Source organism: Colius striatus, chromosome Z (assembly GCF_028858725.1).
Source record: "Colius striatus isolate bColStr4 chromosome Z, bColStr4.1.hap1, whole genome shotgun sequence".
NCBI lineage: Eukaryota > Metazoa > Chordata > Aves > Coliiformes > Coliidae > Colius > Colius striatus.
The window spans coordinates 85,564,842-85,586,380 of record NC_084790.1 but is presented as its reverse complement, the minus strand read 5'-3'; the positions used below and the strand labels follow the sequence as shown (position 1 = coordinate 85,586,380).

General features: G+C 45.7%; 1 protein-coding gene across 2 annotated transcripts in view; it reads left to right on the top strand.

Moving 5' to 3' along the window:
* MYO5B (myosin VB) overlaps positions 1 to 20,574 on the top strand; it is a 167,976-nt gene extending 147,402 nt beyond the window's left edge. For both annotated transcript variants that reach the window (XM_062017889.1, XM_062017888.1), the window contains 10 exons: positions 2,820 to 3,018; positions 3,786 to 3,876; positions 5,012 to 5,149; positions 6,310 to 6,461; positions 6,731 to 6,820; positions 9,636 to 9,786; positions 10,876 to 11,161; positions 13,729 to 13,903; positions 14,738 to 14,818; positions 16,088 to 20,574. In XM_062017889.1, the coding sequence (XP_061873873.1) occupies positions 2,820 to 3,018; positions 3,786 to 3,876; positions 5,012 to 5,149; positions 6,310 to 6,461; positions 6,731 to 6,820; positions 9,636 to 9,786; positions 10,876 to 11,161; positions 13,729 to 13,903; positions 14,738 to 14,818; positions 16,088 to 16,240 (1,516 nt within the window). In that variant the 3' untranslated portion in view covers positions 16,241 to 20,574. The remainder of the gene's footprint in view (positions 1 to 2,819; positions 3,019 to 3,785; positions 3,877 to 5,011; positions 5,150 to 6,309; positions 6,462 to 6,730; positions 6,821 to 9,635; positions 9,787 to 10,875; positions 11,162 to 13,728; positions 13,904 to 14,737; positions 14,819 to 16,087) is intronic.
* Positions 20,575 to 21,539: the final 965 nt, after the last annotated feature.

The following is a 21,539-nucleotide window of genomic DNA, read 5'->3' as shown; positions in this document are numbered from 1 at the left end:
ACCCACTGCTTCCTCTCCTCTCTCCCTCCTTCACTTGCCCTTTTGTTTCTTTCTCTTCCTCTGCTGTGGTGCTGTTGCCCTCTTTGGGAGCAGCTTGAAGTGGAATATCCAAACTGAAGGAACTGAGACCCTCCTCTAATTTTCAGAGGAGTTGTGATTCTAATTGGGCATTGCTGATTGAGGCTGTTGCCACTAATGCCTGAGCTGTGATTCAGTAAGAATCATGTCACCTTAATAAGAAACTGGGTAATAAAGGTGTTGGGAAGCTGTAATCTCCAAGAAGTCCCCCATTTTAGATGTCTTTTCCCAAATCGTGCTAAGACACAGCACCTCCCTAAAGCATTTTCTCCCAGTCTTTGGCATGTCAGAAGTAGAGTCTCTGTGCTTGTGTTGCACTGCTGTTTGCTTTGCATGTTCCCATCCTGGGACGCACCAGGGCCATATCCCCTGGGGATGCTGGTGATTCTGTAATGCTGTCCCATCTCCCAGCTCATGAACATTTAGAAACACAAAGGGAGAAATGAAGCAAGGCAGAAGGACTCCTGAATTCTTCTACTGGTTCAACCTCGTGTTTGGAAGAGCTGGTAATTGAATGTTGATCAGTCTGTGCTCCCCTGCAGGGTGGTTATGAGGCTCCAAATATATCAAATATTTATAAAAGAGAGGAAATGAGCTGATTAAGGACCCTACAGAGGGGGAAAGTTGACGTCAACTTTTGTATAAAGTAGTCTAAAGTAGTCACATTTAGAGAGATCACTGTAAAGCCAGACAATAACACAAAAAATAGTGGGGATGATTCACTTGTTTTTCAAAGCAATGCAGGAACCTGGGTTTTAAAGAAGGAGTGTGTTTTTCTGAGGGTAGCCCACGTTTAATCCAAACCCACATGAAGAAATAGAATGAAGACTCGGTACTTGATACTTGTTTCATGATGGGCCTCTCCTTTCCAAGCCCATCGAGAATATAACTCCTGACAACATGATTGCGAGGCTGAGTGCATGTTTCTATAGTTGGAAAATATCCTTATCTCTCTTGTACTAGATAAACGGGAGCAGGGAACAATTTGTTTAGATCTTCTGAAACCACCACCAACAAAGAAAACAAACTGGAGAACAACTAATGCTTTCCATCCAGAAATCTTCCATAGGAGGCATCTGTTCTTTTATACAGTCCTTAAGGAAAACAAACCTAGAATGGCAACAAAAATACCCCGGTTCTTGATTGTTCCTGCAGCAAAACAGCTCACAGGTGTGAGTGTTCATGAGTTTCCCAGTGGGACCTGAAAGAGTTGTAGATTTTCTTCACTGGGACAACTCCATGTTGAGCTGTTGAGACCAGAGTCTTCCTCACCTTTCAGGATTGCTGTTTGCATCCAATGCCAGAGGAACTGAAGCTCCTGGGCACTGTGTGTGTCTGACTATTTCTCTGCCCAGGAGAGCACATCCATGAGCTACACAGAGGACATGGGCTTGGTTATCCCCCTGGGTCCTTCTTCCTCTTTGTCTCTATCGCTCTATATAGTCTGCCACTGATACTTTGCAGTTTCTGGCTTGATGCCCTTTTCTCAGAGTCCTCATACCTTCTGGAGTCACTTATTTCAGTCGTCTTGAAAGAGCTGGTGGGCTAACATGGAGATTTCCATTTAGCAGAGGGTGGGGAATACCCTTAAAAAGTCAGTTATTCTGTCACTTGTCAGATCTGTCAGCACCTTCATGAACACAGGAGTGTGCAGTTAACTCCTCCACAGTGAATCATTCTTCCACTGGATTCTGGTTTAGTAAGTGTCTGTATCATGCACTAAATAAATGCCTTACTAATGCTTTAGCTCAGCATTCCTCCCCTTCCAGGGTTATCCCCGTGCACAGGGCTCAGGGCAGGGCTGAAAGGAGACCTGGTATAGGGGAAAGGGGAGCAGGAGAGGGTGGTAGGAGGAAAAGTTGAGGGTTCTCACCTCAAAGTGGGAGAAAGGCTGGTTTTGGTGACTTTTGTCAGCTATGTATCGTGGGATTAGTACTTATATGTCATGGACCACAAGGAAACAAGTCTCCCTGCTGAAGAATCCCGGTGAAGTCAGCTGTGATGATGAAAGCTGACAGCAGGAGCTGATCACAGTGACAGAGAATTGCCTCCTGAGTAGTGTTCTGCAGGTAGTTATGAATGAAAATTTAGATGTATGTAAATATACTTATTTTTAAGCAAAGATAAGTAACACCTCTACAAACAGCTGGGAGCAACAAAGTGTTTCAGCTTCTGCCTCTCTTGAAAACTCCCTCGCAGTAGTGAGAGAAGCCTGTGGCAGTCCACCTGAGTGGAGCCATTTGCAAGATACACAGCTCAGTTTTGAAGAGCAAGAGATGATGTTTGAAAGGGAGTGAGCACAAGAACAAGTGCCTTTCAAGCTGAGCATTTGAACAAAAAACCCCACAGATACTAATCTACATTGCTTTCTTGCCATGTCATTTGCTTCTTACTAATGGGAAGAGTAAAAGAACCCGAGTTTGTGGCATGGTGGTTGCAGGAAAAACAGAACTTGGATCTTTGTTGTTTTTTCTTCCCCCTTTTATTTTAAAAAAACCCATCAAACAAATAAACTTTTGGTCTCTTATGTCTAATTTCAAAGGTATTTATTCTGCAGTATACCAAACCACTGGCTAAGGTGGCAGTAATAGCTGTAGCAGCCCTTTGGGTGCATCAGCTTGGCAGGGAGGTTGACTGGAAACATCTCCCAGGTTCGGTGACTTTGAAGGGTTCTAAACTCAAATGGTGGTTACGACCATGATGCTGAAATCACAGGCTGATTGGTGTCATCCTTTTCTCAGGTTACTGGAAGCACAGCTCCAGGATCAGAGGAGAGAGTATGAGGAGGAGGTAGAAGCTCTGAAAAAACAGGTGGATGCGATGCAAGAAGAGCTGGAGAAACAGCAGCAAGCTTTCCTGCAGACCATGCCTCTGCCTCCAGAGGTCCAGGTGGAGATTGGAATTCAGCAAGAAATTACACGTCTCACCAATGAAAATCTGGTAAGAGAGTATGCTGAAAACATAGCCTGAGGAAGAGAACATGATGAGAGAAAATAAGTAGGAAGCATGAAGGGGAGGGTAAGGTACTGGGATTTCTTCTGCCCCTCCAAAACTCTGCAGGATCCTTCAGCATCTCCCACTAGTGCATTTGGGAGCTTTGGTACTTGTCCTTATCCTTCAATGGCTGTATGACTCTTCTGACTCCCTAGGCTTGGTTTTTTGTCTTTTTTAATCCTGTCTACTTCTCCATGCCATGACTAAACACAAAGACAACACAATCCTTTCTTCTTACTTGTGTTTATGAAGAGTGCTGAAGGGCAATCGCCACTCCAAAAAGTCGTCTTGGGTGATCCTAAGTTTTCCCTTTCTCACCTCCTGTGTCTCTGTGCAAGGTATGGAGTGAACACGGCCCCCTCTTGAGTGCAGGTGAGGGCTTCTTGCCTTTCTCAGAAGCTGTAGTGTCAAACACCGTTGGAACTGTTGAAGCAGGGCAACAAACAACAAACTGTTGAAGTTTGTGTTGTGAGTGTTGTCTGCTGTTAGGCTACTTCTAGAGAAAAAACAGGACCACAGCACCCACAGTCTTTGTGGTGTACTTAAAGGTGTTTCTGAGTGATCCAGAAACAACGTGGCTCTTCTACCAAGGTGCTCACCCCATGCAGCAGTGGTCCATAGACCAGGCTGCTGAGTGACTCCAGCCTCCAACTCACCCCAGATTAGTTATTCTGGGGTTTATTTTTTTACCCAATATGTCTTCTGTTTTTCAGGATCTTAAGGAATTGCTAGAGAAGTTGGAAAAGAATGAAAGGAAGCTGAAGAGGCAGCTGAAGATTTACATGAAGGCCCAGGATTTGGAAGGTGACTGGGTTGCTGGTAGACATTGGAGTGGGGAAACAGCACTCTGGTTTCACTCCTTTGGCCAGTCCTGGAGAGCTGGAGGTTTTTCTGTCATTGTGGCATGCTAAACTAGTGCTGAGCTCATTGTTGGCATGACTGCAGGGAACCAAAGCCTAAGTGAAGCTCCCGGGTCACACTTGTGCAAGGACAGCTGCACTGGTGTAGCTGTAGTTCAATGTGGTTGAGTGTGGCAACCTCGAAAGAGGGTCCAGGAAGTAATGGAGGATGAGTGTTTCCTGGAGATGTTGGGCTGACACTTGGTGTAACCAGGGTTTGGAGAATACTTAAGAAACCTTTCAGTGCTGTCAGGGCTGTGACCCAAGCAGAAATGGAGAGACAGTGGCTAGCAGGTAACTGCTCTGGCCGGGCAATTCTGAGGCAGAATTAAAACCATCTAGACCCAAAATAGATTTGTGTATTCTGCTTGATTGGATAACTCCTCTAATGTGACATCTATGTTGTGTAGAAGGAGCTTCCCGTTCTCTGGAGATGCCATGGTGAATCAGAGAACCCCTTTCTCATGAGCTAATTCCTGCAAACGAGGCATTAAGTGAAGTTAAGCTGAGGGATTCCGCTGCAGCTGGTCTCTGTCAGTGCCATCTGCGTGCAGCAAGCTGCTGTTTACTGCAGTACTTGTACACTGGGCTCCTCTGTTTTATTAAATTTTTATGGAAGCACAGTGCTCAATGATGTCCTGCTGCAAGTCTCCAGCTTTACAGCCAGCCAGGATACACGATGCTTAGGTATTTTTTCATTGCCTAGTTATTTTTTTGTCCCCTCTGTGAAAATGATACACTGAAAAGCTCCCTACAGGTTACTACCTTCTTAGCCTGTGATTCCTTGGGAAATAAAAAATGTCTTCATCTTTCACTGTTCAGGCCTGACTCCTGCACTCTTCTTTTCATTCAGAGTCAGAATTACTGTTGACTTGTAATTTGAGACCTGGATCTCTCTATTTTTATAAGCCTGTCAAAGCTAATGACATGGGATATTTAACACATAATGCTTTGGCCTGGTGTCTGCACTAAGGCCAATAGAGGACGTGAATAGTTCTCCATCACCAGGTGCCACCTTTCTTGCTCCTCTCTCTTCACAGCATCTCAAGCACTGATGGGGAGGAATCAACGTGAGAGTAAAATGCAAGCTGCTGTTCAGAGGAAGGAGAAAGATTTTCAGGGCATGTTGGAATATTATAAAGAAGATGAGCCACTCCTTATCCAAAACCTCATTATAGGTGAGGACCTTGCTCTGCTCTTTCTTCTCTTGCCTGGGTGAGTTTGTGAGCTTGAGATTTCAAAACAGGCAGAGAGATCTTACATTAATCCTTCCTGGGGCTGAACGTTTATGGTGATGACAATTTTGGTAAGTGAAGCAGTAGAGTGCTAAGACCAGCATGAAATAATCTTTAGGGATAACAACAAATGGAAAGTGCAAAAAGGAGGTGGCAGTTTTTAGAGCAGGCAGTAGCTTGCTGAGCTGAATATGACGTGGTGACAGATGGGGAGGGCTTAGCAAAGGATGGATCCTGGGCATTTTGGGCAGCAATGGAACAAAGGTAGTTTGGTAGTTTGGTGGTAACTGCAATGGACAATAAACTTCTGAGCTCTGCCAGGTCTGATCAGAATTGCTGCAGCACCTTCTTCTTCAGAGAAGTCATGCTTCCCTGGCTAAGTGTTAGTATTTACTGTCACTTTGTAGCTCCAGCAGAATCTAGTGAGGATCTAAAAAGTACTCAAAAGAGGAATGCTAACCCAGCCCATTGCTGTGGTGTTTGAAGTTCCCCTGTTCAGACAGGCTCTTCCTTTACAGTCTGCAAATCCTCACAGCTACTGTTCATGATGTAGCAAAGCTCAAGGTACTGAATCCTAGTTATCTTGAGTGAAGGACTGGATTGCTCGGTCATGAGTTCAGAGGGGATGGTTTATAGAATCATAGAACAGTAGGGGTTGGAGGGAACCTTTAGAGATTTAGATAGCCTATGGGAGGTATTCCTGAAAGCTTCAGGGAGTTTTTCTAGGGTTGTGTGCTCCCTGTGGAGGCTTGCACGTAGCAAAGCAGATGCAGAGTCACCTATGTACATCTGTGCATCCCTGAAGCTTAATGTCCCAGTCTCACATGTTTCAGAGCAGACTATGCCATCCTCCTAAGCCCTAGTGCTGTGGCATTTCCACTTTGGCTGGCTCCAGTAGGTCCCTCTGTCCTGTAGTTAGAGTTCTGGTTCTGTGCCCATGATACAGAGAAGGATGCAAGTTGCAGAGCCAAAATCTGATCTTCCCCAGGGCTGTGGGGGGTGGAGTTTGCCTGGGTATGTCTCCAACTCTGATGTTTCCTGCTTCACCTGGCAGTTGGTGAATTTTAAGAGTATATAAAAAAAACCCACACTAAACCTTCCAGATCTCAAGCCCCAGGCAGTGTCTGCCACCGTTCCCTGCCTTCCTGCCTACATCCTCTACATGTGCATCAGACACAATGATTACATCAACGATGACCAGAAGATGCACTCCTTGCTAACCTCCACCATCAACGGCATCAAGAAAGTGCTGAAGGTAGCCTTCCCCATTCTCTTGTGGTGGGACTGAGATGGTGTAAGGTGGTAATAACTGTGTCAAAGCGTGTCATACTCTAGCAGTGATTTTCAAACCCAGTTGCTCTTGCAGCTTCGTTCTTTTAGAAGATCAAGGGGAATTATGGTTGAGAAAAACCTCATGTTTGCAGGGAACAAGTAGCTCATACTGCAGAGACACAGGAATGGGGGAACTCAGAACCACTGTGTCTTGCTGTGCCAGTCTCACCCCTTGTAATCTTACATCTCCAGCAACACAGACGTGACTTCGAGATGACGTCCTTCTGGCTGGCGAACACGTGTCGCCTCCTGCACTGTCTGAAGCAGTACAGCGGGGACGCGGTAAGTGATGAAGTGATGGCCCTCAGTGTTTTGGCATGCTGCTTCTTCCAGGAAGGGCTTCAAGGTCTCCAGAATCCCTTGGCATCGCTCTGGCTGTGACATGGGGCCATCTCTGATTTTCTTCCTTTGTTAATTTGGGTGTAACGTGAGGCAGCTCAGAGAATCACAGGTTTGCGTTGGAGGGATCTTTTAAAGGATATCTAGTAAAAACCCCTTGCTATGAGCACGGACATAGAATCACAGAATGGTGGGGTTGGAAGGGACCTTTAGAGATCATCCAGTCCAACCCCCCTGCAGAAGCAGGTCCCACCTAGATCAAGTCACACAGGAATGTGTTCAGGTGGGTCTTGACGCCCTCCAAGGAAGGAGCCTCCACAACCCCTCTGGGCAGCCTGTGCCAGGGCTCCCTCACTCAAACACTGAAACAGTTTTTTCTTACATTTAAGTGGAACTTTTTGTGTTCCAGCTTCATCCCATCACCCCTTGTCCTCTTTGCTAGCTAGTATAGAAAAGAGGGATGTCCCAACCTCCTGACATCTTCCACTAGACCAAGTTGCTCAGAGCACTGACTAAGCTGATCTGTAACATTCCCAGGGATGGGACAACCTGTGCCAGGGCCTCACCACCTCCTTATATCTGAACTAGCCCAGAGGTTCCTAGGAGCTGAAACTGGGACCAGGATATTGTCAGTTTCATAGCCAAGTGTGTACTTTTCGTTGTCTGAACAAGAGCTTGCTTTCTGTTTTGAAGGCTGATATCCTAGTTTTAGTCAGTCCAGAAACTTTTCATTAATCAAGATCTTCAGACAGAGAAAAACTGTTCCAGATCTTCCTGTTTTATTCTGCACGTTTCTACAGGTTCTTTTTCACTGTTCTGTTCAACTAGTTCAAAGTAACCACAGCTTAAGAGAGGGAAAAATGCACAATTATGATGTTTATATTTGGGAAGGGAATCCTCTCCTTTCTTACCACCTCAGTAATATTTTATAAGTTGAAATTACTTTTATTACAGGCAGTCTCTACTGACAAAACCAGATCATTACAGTATCTTAGTACATGACATGCTGCCATCCTTATAACATGTGTTCTGAGTATTAAGGTTTTCAGCAGAGCCAAAGTATATAATTTCTTATTTGGTCTTGATTTGTGTTAGGTATCTTGAGCAATCAAGCTTAAGAATAAGGAAAGAAAGTTTTCATAGGATCAATTTTAACTGTTGAGGTCAATCACAAGATAATGGATAGTGTGCAAAATCTCAGTGCTGCACTCCCATGATTTAAATTCAAAAGAAAAATGATTTAGTTGGTACTTAGTAATAGTTGTGCTTCTGTTTGCCCTCCTCTGCCTGGATAACAACACTACCTTTATAAGAAAATTCTCTGCAGAAAACTAGCAGGGTAAAAAAAACTAGAATCAGCTCAAATGTAGATTTCACTTTCTTTAGAGTACTGAAACACACAGGGGAAAAATCATTCTGAGTAGTTTCTAAATTACTGTTATCTTCAGTTACAAATACAGCCTGTTTTTAAGAATCACAGAATTACTGAGGTTGGAAAAGCCCTTTAAACTCATGGAGTCAAATGTTGCCCCAGCACAGCCACAGCCACCACTAACCCATGTCCCTCAGCCCCACAGCTGCACGGCTTTAGAATCCTTCCAGGGATGGGGACTGCACCACTGCCCTGGGCAGCCTGGGACAGGGCTGGACAGCCCCTGGGGGAAGAAATTGTTCCCCATCTCCAATCTAAACCTGCCCTGGTGCAACCTGAGGATGTTTCTTCTTGTCTTGTCAATCATTACTTGGGAGAAGAGACCAATTCCCACCTCACTAAAACCTCCTGTCAAGTAGTTATTGAGAGTGGAAAAAGTCTCCCCTCAGCCTCCTCTTCTCCAGGCTGAACACCCCCATTCCCTCAGCCTCTGCCCAGCACCCTTGTGCTCCAGCCCCTTCCCCAGCTCTGTGCCCGGCTCTGGCCACGCTGCAGCCCCTCAGTGTCCCTGTGGCAGTGAGTGAGGGGCCCAGCACTGACACAGCCCTGGAGCTGCAGCCTCCCCAGGGCCCAGCACAGGGGACAATCCCTGCCCTGCTCCTGCTGCCACCTCCCTGCTGATCCCAGCCAGGCTACCCTTGGCCTTCTTGCCCCCCTGGGCACGCTGCTGGCTCACGTTCAATCACCAGCATCAACCCCCCCCAGGCCCTTTCCCTGCAGCAGCTTTCCAGCCCCTCTGCCCCAGCCTGAAAACAGATTTAAAAGACTAACTGCAAACCACCCACAGCCATGCAGTGCAAGGAGCACAACACTTCTTCGTTAGTCAGGACATTGGAGGAAGTTTGAACTCAGTTTTTACAGACTGTGTTTTTGCGTTTCGCTCATCAGCAAACAACAAAAATGTTTCCTCGTTCTCGTTTTGACACCAAACTGGCAAGACCACATGATTCCCCATAAATACTTGCAACTCACAGGGACAAATAGCTAAAACCAGTTTCTCGAGGGCTGAAGTGGCATTTTCTGGTTCATATATGTATTGCAGTTAGTTCAAAAGTTGCTCTTTGCTAAAGTTAAAATGAAAAACTTATTGCTTGATGATACCGTTCTTTAAAAAGCAGCCCCCTGGTAATAATTTATGATTGAATGGCTGTGTCAATCAGAGATGATTTATGTGTCTTGATCTTTTCCTGTAATGGAGTTTTAAACGTTCTTTGGTAACATGTCTGGATGTATTGTTCTTTAAGGGTGGGGTTTTTTAATACAGTGATTTTACTGGACTTTAAGTAGATGGAGTGATGAAAACAGGTGTTTTAATCTCCTCTTCAGGGTTTCATGACACAAAACACGCCGAAGCAGAATGAGCACTGTCTGAAGAACTTTGACCTGACTGAGTACCGCCAGGTACTGAGCCACCTCTCCGTGCAGATCTACCAGCAGCTCATTAAGATAGCAGAGAGCTTACTCCATCCCGTGATCGGTGAGTTCACTGTGCATTAGCTTTTAGAAGAGTGTTTTTTTGGTGTGTAGTTATCTACTCTGAGTGTTCTTCAGACCTTTGTGCGGCGCTAGCGTGGCTTCTTCCCAAAGGAAAAGCTTGCGGTTGGCCAAGAGACACTTGTTAGAGAAAGCCTCAATTTGGAGCAGGTCCATGTGTTAGCACTGACCTGTAGTTTTCTTTTTCCCCCTGGCAGAAACTGAAAACAATGAGGGCTTTTTTTTCCCCTATGATAGAAGATAACCTCCTTCTTTCCTGTTGGGGAGGTAGTGACAGAGGTGGGATGGTGCTGGTGGGTCCTTAGGAACAGTGTTCCCCTCCAGACCAAGTTCATGGGTTCAGCTTTTTATGGCTGTAAGTGCACGTTATGAGTTAAGAGAGAATTGAGAAGGGGGTAAAAGGACTAATAAAGGCCTTGCTTTGTAAGAGTGAGTCACTATAGAGAAGAATTATCTCCTCAGCTACGTCTGTCCTCTTCCTCGCTAAGCTGTTCTCAGTGGTTTGTATTTTATAGCTACTAGTGATTTCCTTGAGCTCCCAGCCTGGACTTCTCTGTATCTGGAACTCTTTCCTTTGCCCTCCAAATGTCATTGTGCAAATTCTGCTTGTATTCAATGGGATCATCTCCTGACCATCATTGGTGCACATTCCTCCTGCTCCTTGCAGAAGGGTGTCTTGTTCCTCTGTCAGTCAGCCAGGCTGACTGAATTTAAGGCTCTCTGGTGGGTACAAAGGGAGAATTGATTACAGCTCACAAGAGAGCTGTTGCCTGTTTCCTGTTGCCTCATGTTGCCTGTTTCTGCAGCATAGTGATTTCTGAGTAGTAACACCAAGCTAAAAAAACCCTGTGATCTTACAGGTATTTTGTGTGCTTGAACCATTTCATATTATGATAATAAAACTAGACATTCGTGGGTCTGTCCTGCTTTCAGACCTCCCCACATCCACCACATTGTGTCACTGAGACTGCTGCATGTTTATGCCTGTTTATGAAGTGATGAGTTCTTACCTCTAGTGACTGAGAGGTGGAACCAGGCTTTTTTAGCTCAGTTTTTCCCCATTTTCTTTCAGTGTCTGCTGTGTTGGAAAATGAGAGTATCCAGGGGCTGTCTGGTGTCAAACCGATGGGCTACAGGAATCGCTACTCCAGCATGGCAGACGGTGAAAAGTCCTACACCTTAGATGAAATCATTTGCCAGCTGAACACGTTCCACAGCATCATGTGTGACCACGGTCTGGACCCAGAGATTGTGCAGCAGGTCTTCAAACAGCTCTTCTACATGATTAATGCGGTCACCTTTAACAACCTCCTGCTGAGGAAGGATGTCTGCTCGTGGAGCACAGGCGTGCAGCTAAGGTGGGACAGGGGCTTGGGGCAGGCATGTACCTGAATCAAAGAATGTTGGGGGTTGGGAAGGGCCCTGCAGAGGCTGCTCGAGCCCAACTCCCTGCTAAAGCAGGTTTCCCTTGATCAGGGGGCACAAGAACGTGTCCAGGTGGATTTGGAAACCTCCCAAGAAGGAGCTTCCAAACCCTCCCTGGGCAGCCTGGGCCAGGGCTCCCTCACCTCAGCACCAAAGGAGTTTCTCCTCCTATGCCAGTGACACTGCCTGTGCTCCAGCCTGTGCCTGTGACGCCTTGTCCTGTCCCTGGCCACCACACAACAAAGACTGGCCCCATCCTTTCAACACAATGTTGTATTTAGCAGCATTGATAAGAGCCTCTCTCAATCTTCTCTTCTTCAGGCTGAACAGCCTCAGGTCTTGCTGCCTTTCCTCCTCAGACCGATGCTTCAGTCTCCTCAGCATCTTTGGAGCCCTTTACTGGCCTCTCTCCAGCAGTTCCCTGTCATTCTGGAGCTGAGGAGCCCAGAACTAGACACAGGATTCTAGATGAGGCCTCAGCAAAGGAGCAAAGGAGCAAAGTAGAGGGGCAGCAGAACCTCCCTTGACCTGCTGCTGAAGACAGTTAATTTTATAAGGTGGTGGAAAATAGGAAAATGAAATGCAACAGTGTAAGCAAAGGGAGAAACTGGATTCGGCAGGAGACTGATGCAGTGGCAGTTAAAGCTCCACTCCATTGTGTAATGCCTGTGCAGTGCAGTTTGCTGTGCCACTTGTGAATTAAACACTTTATAGTAATGATCTTTGGGGTGGGCTTTCCCCAGCCTCGCCTCACCAGGTGATGTAGGATGGAGTGAACCTCAGGATGGAGCAATCTCAGTGTTTCTCTGCTGCTGCTGCATCTCCTGGTTTTCATGTGGGAAGTGCTGTAGTGTTGAAGGGTCCGGTGAATCCAGCATCCTGACAGCAAAACTGCGAAGGTGTGGGCTGGATGCTCAGATAGTGAGGTGGATTGTGAACTGGTTGAAGGGAAGAAGGTAGAGAGTGCTGATCAATGAGGCAGGGTCTAGTTGGAGGCCTGTGTCTAGTGGAGTCCCTCAGGGGTCAGTGCTGGGACCAGTAGTGTTCAATCTATTCATTAATGACCTTACTGAGGGCACAGAGGCACTGTCAGCAAGTTTGCTGAGGATACTGAACTGGGGGCAGTGGCTGACACCCCAGAGGCTGTGCTGCCATTCAACCTGGACAGGCTGGAGAGCTGGGCAGAGAGACATCTAATGAAATTCAACAAGGGCAGGTATAGAGTCTTGCATCTGGGAAAGAACAACCCCATGTGCCAGTACAGGCTGGGGAATGAACTGTTAGAGAGCAGTGTAGGGGAAAGGGAGCTGGGGGTGCTGGTGAGCCAGCAACGTGACCTCGTGGCCAAGAAGGCCAATGGCATCCTGGGCTATTAGAAGTATTAAAAAGGCTGTGGGCAGTAGGTGCAGAGAGGTTCTCCTCCCCTTCTACTCTGCCCTCGTGAGGCTACATCTTGGAATATTGTGTCCAGTTCTGAGCCCCTCAGTTCCAGGACAGGGAGCTGCTGGAGAGAGTTCAGTGCAGGGACACCAAGATGATGGAGGGAGTGGAACATCTCCCTTGTGATGAAAGGCTGAGGGAGCTGGGGCTCTGGAGCTTGGAGGAGACTGAGGGGTGACCTCATTCATGGTTACATAAAATGGGTGTCAGGAGACTGGAGCCAGGCTGTGCTCAGGGATGGCCAATGACAGGACAAGGGGCAATGGGTACAAGCTGGAACAGAAGAGGTTCCAAAGAAATACAAGGCAAAAGTTGTTCCCTGTTGAGGTGAGGGAGCACTGGCAGGGGCTGCCCAGATGGGCTGTGGAGTCTCCTTCTCTGGAGACATTCAAACCCAGCTGGACGAGTTCCTGTGTGCCCTGCTCTAGGTGGTGCTGCTCTGGCAGGGGGGTTGCACTGGATGAGCTTTCCAGGTCCCTTCCAAGCCATTTTGATTCTGCGTGATTCTATCTCAGTGTAGCATTCCAATAACGATTGAAATTTGAAAGGACAGATAGTGCAAACCTGCCAGAAAGGAGTCCTGAATATTTATCAGCCCTGGCATAAATCTAGCAGTTTGGCTTTTAGTAGGAAGGATTTAAATTTTCCCTTTGCTAGCCTCTCCCCTTCCCATGGTGGAGCCTTGGGTCTTTGTGAGCCTGGGAGTAAGCACATTGCAAAGGCATTTTTGTATGGATATTTTCAGAGGTACTTGGGTACCTTGCAGGATTTGGTTAGCATTTCAAAGCTGGTTAAAAGCTTAATTTTAATTGCCTTGTGAAACTTGAACCAGTCTGAATGCTGTAGGAAAGAACATCCTGTGTGCTGTTCAGCTGTTTCATGGCTCATCTGCTTGGAGTTGTTGAGTCTTAAGCTTTTGTCTGGTTGTCTCTTACCATATGTATCACAAATATACATCATAAAAAGCCACATATATCAGTACTGCAGCATACCTTGAGTCTCATACTGGGTTTTTGAGATGCTACATCTTCTCTCTTGGCTCTCTTGGTTGCTTACCCAGGTTCAACATAAATCAGCTGGAGGAATGGCTGCGTGGGAAGAATCTGCAGCAGAGTGGAGCAGCACAAACTTTGGAGCCCTTGATTCAGGCAGCACAGCTTCTGCAGCTGAAGAAGAAAACCTCGCAAGATGCCGAGGCCATCTGCTCCTTGTGCACATCGCTCACAACCCAGCAGGTAGGGAGCAGGACAGAGACTGACACCAGAGGGTATGCTAGTTCAAGGAGTGGGAGAGGGTCATCTCCTGGTGCCAGCTCCTCACTGCCCAGCCTCAGTGTGCCGTTCCCATGGTGGGACAACTTGTCCATTTGAGGACTGATGGCAGGTACTGACCCCTGTCAGAGGTGGTCACCACAGTGGCTCCTCTCCTAGTGCCTCTGATGGCCCCAGAGCTCCAGAAATCTGCAAACGTGAAACCCATCCCTGAGGAACCCATGGTGTAACTCTTTAAACCCACCAGGGTTCAACCTGGCTAGGTCTGCAGGATCCTCACCAAGGATTCGTATTTGGAGTGGCTCTGGATCTGACTTTAAACTTTGAGACTCAGTCCCAGGAGGATATAAACTCACAGTTTTCTGCTGCTGGATTGCCTCAGCTTAATTTGATAATGTTATAGGAAGGGAGGTGTGAGCTGACCTTCAGCACTTATGGGACATCCTTTCTCCTGTATATCCATCTCCCTGTCTTGAACATGTGTTCCTGAGAGAAGTTGAGGGGTGGTAGGGGTGGAGCAGGAGTGAGAGAGTGTGAGAAGTGTCCCTGTTGTTCAAGTCTCTGTTGTTCAAGTCTGTTCCCAGTTTACAAGATTTGATTTTGACAGGTCCACAGAAGCTTAGCACACCTCCCAGAAGGCAAAGCAACACCAGGATGGTACTTGTCCTACTTCTGCTTCTCAGCAGTGACACGGGAGACTTCTTATGGCCATATCAAGACAAACTGTTAGTGATGCTTTATATTCTGGAAATGTTTGGCTTCTCATGACTATCTGAAATCCTATTGTGTTTTCAACAGATTGTAAAGTTACTCAATCTCTACACTCCCGTGAATGAGTTTGAAGAACGTGTTACAGTGGCTTTCATACGAGACATACAGGTAAGGTCAAGGGCTGTACATTGGAGATGGTACAAATGGCACCTCCATGAAATCATTACTAACATGGGTGTTTTTTATTAGGCATGCTACTGCATGTGAGCCTGACTGTACCAGAGGCTTGCAACATGCAGAATCACAGAATGGTAGGGTTGGAAGGGACTTTTAGAGATCATCCAGTGCAAGGCCCCTGCAGAAGCAGATCCCACCTAGATCAGGGGGTACAGGAATGTATCCAGGTGGGTTTTGAAGATGTCCAAGGAAGGAGCCTCCACACTCCCCCTGGGCAGCCTGGGCCAGGACTCCTTCACCTCACACTGAAAGAGTTCTTCCTCATGTTTAAATGGAACTTTTTGTGTTCCAGCTTCTTTCCATTACCCCTTGTCCTGTCATTGGATACCACCAAAAAAAGTGCTGCCTCAACCTCCCGACACCCACCATTGAGATATTTGTAACTATTAATGAGATCTCCCCTCAGTCTCCTCTTCTCCAGACTAAACAGCCCCAGGTCCCACAGCCTTTCCTCATAAGGAAGATGCTCCAGTCCCCTCAGCATCTTGCTGGCCCTGCACTGGCCTCTCAGAACCTCCACTGACCTGCTGCCCACACTTGTTGATGTCCCCCAGGATGCCATTGGCCTGATTTGCCACAAGGGCACATTGCTGGCTCGTTTAGTTTGCTGTCAGCCAGAACTCCCAGGTCCTTGCAGCTGCAGGGGTACCCAGGCTGTTAATCATAAAGAGCAAGAAGCACCTAAATTCCCAGCTCAGCTAATCTAATGCTCTGTAGCAGCAACGCAACTTGCAGAAGTTGCAAGATTGCAGGAGCCAGGGAGGCGTGGGGAAATGGAGTTTCTTCTGAGAAAGAAGGCAGAAACTGGTAGCAAAATGAAACAGAAGGATATGTTCAGCTGCTCCTGTAATGTGACTTCATCACCGAGTGGCTGAATCAAAAGCAATCTGGTGGAGTCGTGTGATGCTGCTTTTGCTGTGCAAAGGGGTCATGTTGTTTCTCAGTCCCCTGCCTTGCTTTGTGGTCTTGTATAAAATGTAGCCAGGTTCCTCTGGAGCAGCATTTCCTGTGGTCTCTGTAGAAGTGTTTCTTTGTTCAGAGGAAGGCTGCTGCAAGAGAGAACAAAATAGTTCTCACTGTTTTTTGCACCATCTCTAAAACTGTGTACATTCAGAAGCCTTTGGTGATGTTAAACACAACAAAAAGCACGAAAATGGAGTGTCTGGTACTAAATTTGTTCTCCTCTCCCACATCTCACAGACGCACTTGCAAGACCGAAATGAGCCTCCACAGCTGCTGTTAGACTTCAAGCACATATTCCCTGTTTTGTTCCCGTTCAACCCATCTTCCATAACCATGGACTCCATTCATCTCCCTGCTTCTCTCAACCTGGAGTTTCTCAATAAAGTCTGAAGGATGTCTAATTAAGCCCACCTCTCCTACCCAGAGACCTCCAGTGAAGAAAGAAAAGCCATGAAAGGCACTGAAGGAGCTCATTAAAAATGGACCAAACAGGTTTCTGAAAGAACCAATGCACAGTAATAAATGGATGCTAAAGTGTACAGTAGGAAAAGGAGATTAATCTGTATGTGATTTATCTTTCTTTTGGAGGTGGGGGGGTGGTAATTTGCAGTTAAGATTGAGGACATTTGAAATGTTAGATTTATGTTTTACTGCTTGATTTTATGTTGACATGGGTCAGAGCCTATAATAATCTCCAAAGGCCACTATCAAAAACAACAGTGAGTGGGAGAAAACTTAACTTGGATCTTCATAGGTGTCTGTGAAGAAATGACAAACTAAAACTGAAATCTGAGACACTTATGCTGTCTGGAAGGATGTGTTGGTTTTGCTGAGAGGTGGCTTTGTTTGTGTTCATCAGTATCATGCAGCTCCTTCTCATATCACAATAGTGAGCTGAGGAAGTAAACTGTAGAAGGTACAAAAGCAGGAATGTATCACACTGTTTAAGGCAACGAGCTTGGATGCTACTTTTTCCCACCGATACAGAATTTGTCACGAATTCTGTGTGTGAGAAAAGCTGTTGCTTCTCCTAACTCCATCCAGTGCTTCATGGTAATTCAAATCAAGTGGTCTGGGCTTTTTTCAGTTACTAAATTGAGGTGAGTGACTTGCAAAGGTGTTGTCCTAGTGAAATAATCTTGATTGTGCCTCTAGTGTAAATGAGCAGCATCCCGTTGGCTTTCCTGGGCTTTTAAAAGTCAAACCCTCTCATGCAGTGGCTTTCAAGGTTCTTGAACCTCCTATATTGCCTGTCTCAGAATCTCATGCATAGGAAAGACATGACAAGACAGTCCAGTTTAATACTGGGACCTCTATCTTACTTAGGTCCAATGGGTTAATCCAGGCCATAGCAGTCTATTTTCAGTTCAACAGGCATCTGAAATGTAACCAGTGGTGCCAATCAAGGGTTTAGATGAATAAAGAACACTTAGAAAAGAACAGGAAGGAATGAACACAAGAAATTGCAAGGTGGTGTGTTAGTACCTAAGGCATTTCTTCAAAAGCGAACCCAAACTCTTAATCTACTGCTACCTTAAAAGAAAAGTTGCAATCAATTCTGAATCCAGTAGGATTTTTAAAGTAAATTAAAGCCAACTCACACTCTGACCTCACCAGGCAGATGGTGAAAGAGGACAGCTACTCACAAAAGCAGCCTTTGGTTTTTTTTCCAGTGCATATCAGGATCTGTTGAATTGCAGAGCCAATCTCCCTGCTAAGAAAGGGAAGAGGGGGGGTTCCCAAAGCTTGGGGGATGCTCTGCAAGGATCCTGATGGTGATGCTTCTGCCATGGGTTGGTGTACCAGAATGCAGTGAGGATGTCTGGCAGCAGTGAGAGCCCCACTTGTCCCACGAGCATTTCACCCTTCCCGTTTCTGCAACAGTCTTGACAAAACAGATCTTAATGTTCCTGCTTTTGGGGTGGCAGTTCCCAAAAGCTCAGCAGTTCCATGATGATTTAAGAGCTTTTAGAAATCATCTGAATATGTTTTAAGTGGTATAAATCATACCCTAACAGTAAATTTATGATCAGGTACCCTGTCTCCTCAGAGGATTAAAATAGAATGTGAAGTGTCTGGAAGATACCCCAAACCCCGCCATGCTGCAGTCACCTTTTTAAGCTAAGCAGTGTGTTTTGATTTCTAAATCATGTATATAATCTATGTAAATACAACCTGTAATAGTCCTGTCTGTACTATATCTGTATATTACGATCCAAAAAGCACATTTTTAAAGAGAAAGTCACGTGCTGTGAAGAATGACATTAGTCTGTGCTGGTGGGTAAATAACCTGGATTCAGGTGGATGATGGTTTCATGCAGCTGTTACCAGTGAAGGACACACTGAAGGCCATTGCCAAGGGACAAGTTTTTCCCTTAACCATCACCCAACCAATTCTAGATGAAAATTTATTGCTTGTATAGTACTAGCACTACCTCCAAACAACAGTCCTGCAGCATTTGCATCTACTGCTTACATTCAGTAGTGCCTTCATCTCCCCTTTGCCTACGGCCGGGATAACGCTGCCGTGGCGCTGGCTGGGCCCAGTAAACACACACTCTTCTGTCACTTGCTCAGCTCATGCTTTTATTTATTGTACCTACCTCTCGTGACATCTTGCAAAGGAATGTTTTTTGCAGTGCTCTGACTTTTAAGTGTGTCTTACCCCTTGTTTCCACATGACAGTAGTCAGCTCAGAAACTCATAATCCAAACCAGAACTCTTTCTTTAGCACTTCTCAGAATTCACCTTAGGACAGCACTTCCAGGCTCTTCAGGGCTTTACCTTGCCCTGATCTAAATTACCCCGAGTACAGTTCCCAACGGACTGATCAAAGCAATGCTTATCATTCAGACTAAATGTCAGGTTGCTGCAGGATCCTCTTCCACGACGACTTTGTTCCCGGTTGCAATTGTAAAATGCAGTTAATGGTCTTTTAGGGGGATAATAGTCCTTCACAGGTGTTTTCAGGATTATAATTTATCTGTACAACGAGACACTTTCTCTAAGAACTCTTGGTACATATAGATGTGAACTGGTGTTTAATGTCTTGATCTGCCGTGGTGTAGTTGAGATCTGCCTGCAGTGGGACTCTGTACAAAATACCTTTCATATCTGTGATCGTTTCCTTTGGCAACTTTTCAGGCTTTGGTTTGTAAACGTTGGTGGTGTTAAACTGCTACGTTTGGAGCTTGCCTTCCTTTCCTCAGGCTGGCGCTGCTGTGGTTAAAAAGCAGATTGAACACAAAGCTGGCTCTTTCCCCGGGTCTCTGTTTTCTAAGTACCGATTCTGAGCGTTTTCCCACTGTGTGCCTTTAGCTGTTACTAATGTAACTGACTTCCCAGACGCCGTTTCTCCGAAACAAGGGTTAAAAAAAACCAGAAGAAAAACCAAAAAAAACCACCCCCAAGCACTGTCTGTTGTCATTTGGAAGTGTGCTTATAAAAACCTCACTCTGAGGAGGTCTGCAAAACCACTTCGAAGCACCTCAGGGGAAAAAAAACAACATTGACCCACACCGATTTCCAGTGATTTCCAGAAAAGCGCTATTAGGATTTAAAACCAAACCGCAACAAGCCACCCAAAAATGAAATAAGGAACCAAGTCCACCTGCAAATCACACAAACCACTACGCAACCAATGCTTCAAGAGCATGTGCTGCCTGACCTATGAGAAGCATCCAGAGAAACACACGCACTTTGTTTTACCAGACAACCTTGCTTGGTTATTTCCACCCCCCCCCCCCCGCCCCGCCACCTCTTCCCATTTTGTAGCTGAGGTTGCTTATCTTTCAGCTGGTGAAGCTGAGGAAGTAGTTGACTGTAGGAAAGAACATGCCTGAATTTACACAAGCCTACGCTGTAAACTGCTTGTGCAGCTTATTCCCCCCCATATCTTAGAAGGACTTTTTTGTCAGGGTGAAATGGAAAAGAAGGGTGGGCACGTGGCAGAGCTGAAGCATCGTGGCTGCCTCTCCTGATACTGCAACTTAAAAAACACCTGCAATCACACCACCACCGAAAGTCTTTGCAAGACCTGAGCCTCCGGTTGGGCCGTTTGCAAAAGGCACAAGTGGCAAAGATGCGCTTGAAACAACAGGTCATTTTCCTCCATTTTCAATGGCAAACGAAGCTTTGCAAACCCGAGACTGTGTTTAACTGAGACATCAGCGTTTTTGACATTGCATATAAACGTAACGTTAATGAACTGCATGAGATGCCGTGAAGCTTTGTCCTCCAGCTTTATTGAGTCACATCTGTATTACAGTCATAAATGGATTAGTTTATGGGGTTTTTTTCCCTGGTAGAAGCTCTGTCTTAGCGATGTCGACATTAAGTAAAACAACCCAGAGATTCTGTTCTCCAATGAGTGTACAAACGATTTTAAAACGTTAGTGCCAGTGGACAAAGTCTTTAAAAATTAAGCTGAAATTAGAAGACAACGGCTTATCAAACAAACAAAGCTACTACAGTGCAATGTCTATTTTGTTTGGGGATATTTCTGAGGGGATATGAAGTCTCATTACCTTAAAAAGCAGAAAGTATAGCTGCTCGTGATGTTGAATAATATACATGAGTGAGTACTGTAGATGAAATACTACTGCTTATGAAATATTTTTCCATTTTGAACAAATCTGTAAACTACACCTTTGTTTATAGGAAAAGAAATGCTTGTAATAGTCCCTGTAATATTCAGCGGTGGGTAAAAAGAAATAATTTGTGAAATAAACACTTTTGAATAAATTGTGGCTTATGGTAAAAAACGGCGATGTAGAAATTACACCTTTCAATATTTATTATATACTGGAATCACTTCTGTCTTAAAATCACTTTACAGACACAAATGGAGCGGTTGCAAAGCTTTTACTGAAAGCTCTGAAAGGTTTAGAAGCTGTAACTTCATTTCAGAAGTGCGGAAATATTGTGAGCTGATTGGAAACTTGTTGAGTGTGGGATCTTGTGGCTTTGAGTGAGATGAGAGAGGAGGCTGTGCCAGCCCTTGGGCAAAGGCTCAAGTGGAAGAAGTCAAAGGCAGAGAGAGAAAATGTAATAAAACCACCTGTTTGGGTTTTTTTCATAGAATCACAGAATAGTAGAGGGACCTTTAGAGATCATCCAGTCCAACTCACCTGCAGAAGCAGCTCCCACCTAGATCAGGTCACACAGAAACGTGTCCAGGCGGGTCTTTTAAAGACAAAGTTGCTGTGTGATCACTGATCTCTAGATTCATTAATCATTGGCATGATAAAAAATGGTGGAGGAGTTTTTTGGAATCAGAAATGGGATTGTTCACAGGAAAACATTTTTTATTCTAGTAAAAATCTATAAATTGTGTCCATGAAAAAAACTGAATCACTGAGGCTGGAAAAGCTTCATGGAGTCCACCCATTCCCCCATCACTGCCACGGCCACCACTAACCCATGTCCCTCAGCCCCACAGCCCCACGGCTTTGGGATCTCTCCAGGGACGGGGACTGCACCACTGCCCTGGGCAGCCTGGGACAGGGCTGGACAGCCCTTGAGGGAAGAAATCTCCAATGTAAACCTCCCCTGGCGCCACTTGAAGCTGTTTCCTCTTGTTGCTTGTAGCTTGCAGGCAGAGACTGAGTAATCCCCAGTCACAACCTCCTGTGAGGGAGTGTCAGAGAGTGCTCCTGTCTCCCCTCAGCCTCCTCTTCTCCAGGCTGAA